This window comes from Takifugu flavidus, chromosome 19 (genome assembly GCF_003711565.1).
Source record: "Takifugu flavidus isolate HTHZ2018 chromosome 19, ASM371156v2, whole genome shotgun sequence".
In the NCBI taxonomy this organism is placed as follows: domain Eukaryota; kingdom Metazoa; phylum Chordata; class Actinopteri; order Tetraodontiformes; family Tetraodontidae; genus Takifugu; species Takifugu flavidus.
Window position 1 is genome coordinate 11,847,742 of NC_079538.1, and position 5,842 is coordinate 11,853,583.

Here is a 5,842-nt window from a genome sequence, read left to right on the forward strand (position 1 = left end):
CCTGTTGAGCAACCACTGCTAAACCGTCCTGCTTTTGTTTTCCTGAAGGGTAGCGAGGGGCAGGACGGGACGTCCTTCACCACAGAAACCCACTCAGACCACAGAAGGGACGCACTGTGCAGCAACACAGCAGCTCTTTATCGCCGCAGGACAATCGCTGAGGTTGTCGAACCCTGCTCAGCGCTTGTCCCCAGGGCCTAAAATATCATTCTGAGAAAGGAGGACAAAGGGACGCATGTAAAAGTCGGACAATTACGAATTTAATAACGGTTATAACAGTCACTTATTACAAAAAAGTGCTCAAATTATTTAGTGAGGTCACTCAAATAAATACATAAATATAAAAGTCTGCTAAAAATATTAGCGAGCTCATCTTCATACAGACTTGGAGTACCAGTCCTCAGACATGAGCAATAAAGGTCGTTGGAACCATTTTTTCCCCACCTCCACTGGTAACGGAACCTTAAATTTACACCCAGAAACGACGTAAAAAAGAACGCTCAGAAGTCCAGAGAAATTAAGTGCAACATTAGTCACAGACTCAGACGGACGTCAACAGCCGCTCTGGTGCAGCCGCGTGTGTCAGGAAAACACCAGTTTGACCAGCGAACGCACCACACACAGTAAAATAAAGAGGCGGACGCCACACGCGTGCGTCCCAGTCGTCCAGGAGCTGCAGTTTGGCTGTAACCGGTGGTTCAGGCACAGTGCTCGGTCCGCCACAGGCACGTCCGCCGCCTCCCTTCAGCGACAGATAGCACACAGCTAAGGGTTAGCGATATATTAGCACATAAACTGATTACATCTCGTTATCCGGCCTCTGTGTTATTGATTTTCAAACGGACGAACGCTCCTGCCGATCGACCACGATGCCGCCCGTCAGGCTGTGTGGTGCACAAAAGCAAAGGGTGCTCAACAAGACACTTCTCCTCCTCCGGCAAACGAAACCTGACACTAAAGCGTCCCTTCCTCTGGCGGGTTAGGTCGCCGTGACGATGGCGGGGACGGTGATGGTGCTGCGAGGAGCCCGGCCTTCGCTCTCGATCTGGTAGGCGGCGTCCGCAGGGTCGCCCGCGGTGATGGCCTCGTCTTCTTCGTCTTCCCGGGACTGGTGGAAGGTTCGCTCGGCTTCCTCCGACAGGCGGTTTTCCTCGTTCTCTTCCTCCCTCTGAGGCACAGACATCACAGGAGATGGGCTCAGACGTGGACATTAACACACGGTGACATGCTCTCCTGAACCCAGGAACGCACCTCCTTCTTCATCCTGTAGTATTCGTCGATGGCGTACTGGTATTTGGCCGACGTGATCCCGAAGAAGGAGGCCATCCTCTCCCCGAGGTAGTCACAGGCTGGGGAAGAAGAAGAACCAACGGTCAATCTCCATGGTCCCATCACAGGAAATTTAACCAGAACCCTTCACTCAGCCGGACGGCGACCTTCACGTTCTCTCTAGAACATCGGTCAAAGACATGGCTGAAGGTAACTGCTGAAGACAACCTGAGATGGTGGACGTGGCAGCTCTCCACATGTGGAACCAGAAGTACGGACCCCAGGTCAGCTTGGACTGCAACGACAAAACCTTCATTTACTGTGGCCACGTTGGCACGACCATTGTGTCCTGACTCGTCCTCACCGCATCAACAGAGGGGGGCAGCAGGTCTTTCTTCTCCGGCTCCTGGTCCTCCTCTTCGTCGGTGCTGTACTCCTCCATGGTCTCCCCGCTGGAGAAGTGGATGATCCTCCGCGGAACCTTCTCCCTCTGCGGCTGCTGCGGCTCGTCATTCCCGTCCAGGTCCCCCAGCTCCACACTCTCGAAGTCTTTCCCCGGCTTAGAGCCTCCGGTCTGGGGAGACATCGGCAGCAAAACACGGACGTTTGTTTTAACCGCGCGCCAAACAAACAGACGGACAGATTTCTATTGCAGCACCATGACAACCGCAGCGGCAAGTGACAACAACTGAACGCGTCCAGTTTAAACCAGAACAGCATCAAGAAGAGGCTGTTTACCGACCTGCTCCGCCGTCGCTTGTCCCAAAGACACATTGACATTAGTGAGATACAGCGAAATCTCAGCCATTGTCGCCGTCTTCTTGCGTCTACTGATACTCCGCCACGCCTCTTCTTGACGTAGCCAGACCCGGAAGTAGCGTAACTTACGCATATTACGTACAAAACGGCGAATGCGGAAGTGGACCAACAAGGAAATGAAGAAATTCTCTGATTAAATGCAACAAATGTTACACATGCACTTGAAGCAAAGTGTTTTAAGGTGTATTATATCTTGTTGTGAGTAATTTAAAGTTTAAAAGTGATTTATTATAGGTGAAATCATTGACCGCGTATGGATAAAAAAAATGCATTACTGAAAACAATTTTCAAGCTTGAATATTAAAATGATAATTAAATGAAATAATTAGATAGTACGCAAGGCTACAAGGTTTAATTTTGTATTCAAAGCATTTGCTATTAAAAAGAATGTTTGCGGCTCTTCCCGTCTTTAGGTGTCAGTAGAGCTCCATGTGAGGGAGCTCCTCTGAGGCGGCGAATTCTTTGGGTGTGAATTCTGAGATCTACAAATCCACCAACACAAGCTCCCAGATCTGCTCCCAGATCTGCTCTGCAATCACTCTGTAGTTACTGACTCTCAGCCTTCAGAGCAGCACATTTCCCCGAAGCCAGCAAACACTCAAACTGCAGCGTACCCTCCCCTGGTAAAAATGTGTTTTAAAAGACTTTTAGCCTGGAGTGCATAATGAGAACAGCTACATCCTAAACAAAACCTGAGCCCTTTTAAGATTCCCGGCCTCACCTCTCCTCCTCCATACAAGGCGTTTGTTGTTTAGATTCATGGTTCTCTCTTTTCTCATTAACAGCTGACAGCGGCATTTAAGCAGCCTATTTGTAATCAGTCACACCAGTGCTGGGGTCAGCTGTTTATTGGACCAAACATTATTAATCTTGAGCTGTCAAAAATGTATGGATTTCCTAAAAGGGTAAAGTTACAAACATGAGGGATGATTCTGGGGCGCCTTATGGAAAAGGTTGTTGCAATAACCACACGCACACAAAATAATAATAAAAACAAGGACGTACAAGTGCAGACACACTAAAGTCTGGGAGAGTCTTGGATAGATGTAGAAATATGAAGGCACCAGACAGTGTCAATAAATCAACTTTATTAGCAGCTTTGCATGAGACGGTGCATCTTCTGATTGGATCCTCACCTTACACCGCCCTCTCAAGGATCCACTCCAAAGTGGCGTGAAATCACCAGCGTGGTAGTTTGATTGCGGCGTTCTCCACCGCTGATAGGAGCCAAAAGCATGAGAGGGTTCAGAGTGCAGGCTTTCAGTCAGCTGCACCAAATAAGGAGTCAAACGCAGCCGAGCTGGGGTACAGATGTGTTCACCTGAAGACATTAGCAGGCCAGCGGGTAGTCGTCGGCTGTGTTGTGGGGAGCGCCTGGCTAACACGTGTGCAACAAAAGATGGCGTTTGGAGTGCATCGCTGCAGACCTGATGCAGACAGATATACGAGTCACGCCTGCCGCACTTGTCATATCGAGGTTGGAAACACTGTGTAGCCTTAATCATAAAGATCACAGATGGCTGAGTTCGTCCCGTGTGGCTAGTTTTGCGCTGCAAAAACTAAACTCCCGATTAAATCACACAGATCTGCTGGACCGCTGTTTAAAACACTTGACAGGCTCAGATGAAATCGTAAGGTTAAGCTGTCCTGCCGGTGAATTTGCACGAGCTGGTAGCCACTCAGAACATCTCCTGCTGCTGCTGTTAGCGTGCGGCAAAATTAGCCGGGATTATTCCGACAGCAGCACCCTCGAGAACGGCGTATTGTGCTGCAGCCCCTCAGCACTGACCCTTTTTACACAGGTGATCGAGCAAAGACAATCATCCCTCTCATTGGTCCGTTACCTCCACACAGCCGATAGCAGGTCTGCATGCGCCCGCACACGGCTTACGCCAATGAAGCGGTGGGAGCGCCGTTTACGACAAACCCGGGGGCTCCGACACGTGTTTAACAAACGAGAGGGCGAAAGCGGAGTCCACAGACGCTAAAAAAAGAGCCGTTGGTCATCAGAGAGCGCAGCAGAAGTGCGTCTTCTCCAAATGTTTTGTGCTCCGACGCTCCATTTCTCGCCCTAATGAATGTCGCATTAGTCAGACACGTCATGAATCACTGACTTTATTTCACCGGGCATTAACTCGTCTCACAGCGTGACACTATCACAAATGTCTCAGCACTTAAAATCCCATGAGGCATTGTGTCCTGTCGCACCCAAGGTTAGTCACGCCGTCAGCACCCGAGTTAGTCGACGGCGAGGTGACTTGACGCGCTCGCTCGTGTGTTAGACGTTTAACTCCTCGTCGCCAGCAAATTACAGCACATTATTCAATTTAGAGTATAATGCACGTCTTTAGTTGGAGATAAAGACAGTCGCCCCACATTTATGCCTAATGACAGCACACACCTGCTAGTAAGCTAACGTTATGTTAGCTCAGTGGTTCGGTGAAAGTTATTCCAGTAGACTTTTGTGTTTATCTAAAAAAATGGTTGGGAGGGATTAAATAACAACTCCTAGTAGATCCTTGTTCTGCCTATATTACCTTTCCCCTCTGAGCCTGGTCCTGATCAAGGTTTCTTCCTGTTCAAGGGGTTTTTCCCCTGCCCCTGTTGCTAGAATCAACCCCTTTTGTAACAGACACTTGTAAATACATTGGAATTGAATTACAACCAGGCAACTGGGCCTCAGTTGGACCTCGGCACATTTCAGCCATTTTGAAAACAGACAGTATTGTTTTAGGGGAGGTCTCATCGCACACTCTCGCTCCCAACTGGTTAAAAATAATAAACCGCTGTCAGACGGGGTTTGGTGTCACACACACCATGTAGCCCGAAGCACTCTCGTTTAGGTTGTAGATGTTTTCAATAAATATTGTTGCCCGTGCCTGCACAGACATCATGTTTGTGTATTTAGACTGGGATTACAGCACCATGTCGTGAAGCTAGCCAGTGCTAACTACATGAGGGCGTAGCTGTAATATGCACAGTTGCCCAAGGCTGAAAATCGATGCCAAGACTCTCATCAAGTCTCAACACGCTCGTCCACGACAAGCGTTAGCTTCACACAATTAGCCTTGGTTAAAGGTTGAGAATTAAACTGGTACTGAACATCGAGGATTAATATTAATGTGAAGGATAAAATAAAAGCAACGGGGACATTTCGGGTTAATCTGACAACTCTAAGAATTCACCAGCAAAGTTGTGCAGTAAATCCAGTGAGTTGTTGGATTAAAGATTGTTTTGGTTAAAGATTGTTACTCGTCGGGGCTCTTGCCTGTGTTCCGAAAAAGCTCTCTTCCCTTTCAGCACGAATCAGAATATGGATAGAATGATGGATGAACGTGCGTTATTGCAGTTGCCACTCAAACGGGATTGTCCTGAATCCGAATCGATATGGCGGTTTGATCCACATATTTGCGCTCGCTGCGTTTTGATACGTAATAAAGGGACGTCGTGTGCGCGGGATGACAGCGGCGGTAATGAAAACCAAACACTTTCAGCAGCACCAGAGTAAATCTTCATTTTCAGAGAAGAATGACAGTTGATTTTTTTTATTTATTTCGTTTTGCGCTCATTGTTGCCGTGGTTACAGAGGCTCCGGCGCCCATTTCGGTAAAGCCGGCAAACACTCGCAGCTGAAGACTGCCCTCCGGAGGCTGGCCACGCCTGGGTGGCAGTTATCGCCCAACTAATTTCACGTCTTTGTTCCTCGGGCTTACGGCTCCGGAGACGAACGAAACAGAATTCAAAGAGATTTTAC

General features: G+C 48.5%; 1 protein-coding gene across 1 annotated transcript; it reads right to left on the reverse strand.

Moving 5' to 3' along the window:
• Positions 1–238: 238 nt before the first annotated feature.
• zgc:153383 (uncharacterized protein LOC751751 homolog) lies at positions 239–2,134 on the reverse strand. Its single transcript, XM_057017430.1, has 5 exons — positions 2,012–2,134; positions 1,634–1,843; positions 1,498–1,564; positions 1,252–1,349; positions 239–1,168 (listed from the first exon to the last, which is right to left on the reverse strand). Exons 1-5 carry the CDS (start codon positions 2,075–2,077, stop codon positions 980–982), a joined length of 630 nt encoding a protein of 209 aa, XP_056873410.1. The 5' UTR covers positions 2,078–2,134; the 3' UTR covers positions 239–979.
• Between the last annotated feature and the right edge of the window lie 3,708 nt (positions 2,135–5,842).

Bases quoted from the DNA above. Each gene is read 5' to 3' on its own strand.
- zgc:153383 (XM_057017430.1), bottom strand. From the start codon at position 2,077: ATGGCTGAGATTTCGCTGTATCTCACTAATGTCAATGTGTCTTTGGGA. The intron at 1,844-2,011 runs GTCGGTAAACAG...ATGTCTCCCCAG, and splicing joins GACAAGCGACGGCGGAGCAG to ACCGGAGGCTCTAAGCCGGG. The intron at 1,169-1,251 runs GTGCGTTCCTGG...TCTGTGCCTCAG, and splicing joins ACTACAGGATGAAGAAGGAG to AGGGAGGAAGAGAACGAGGA.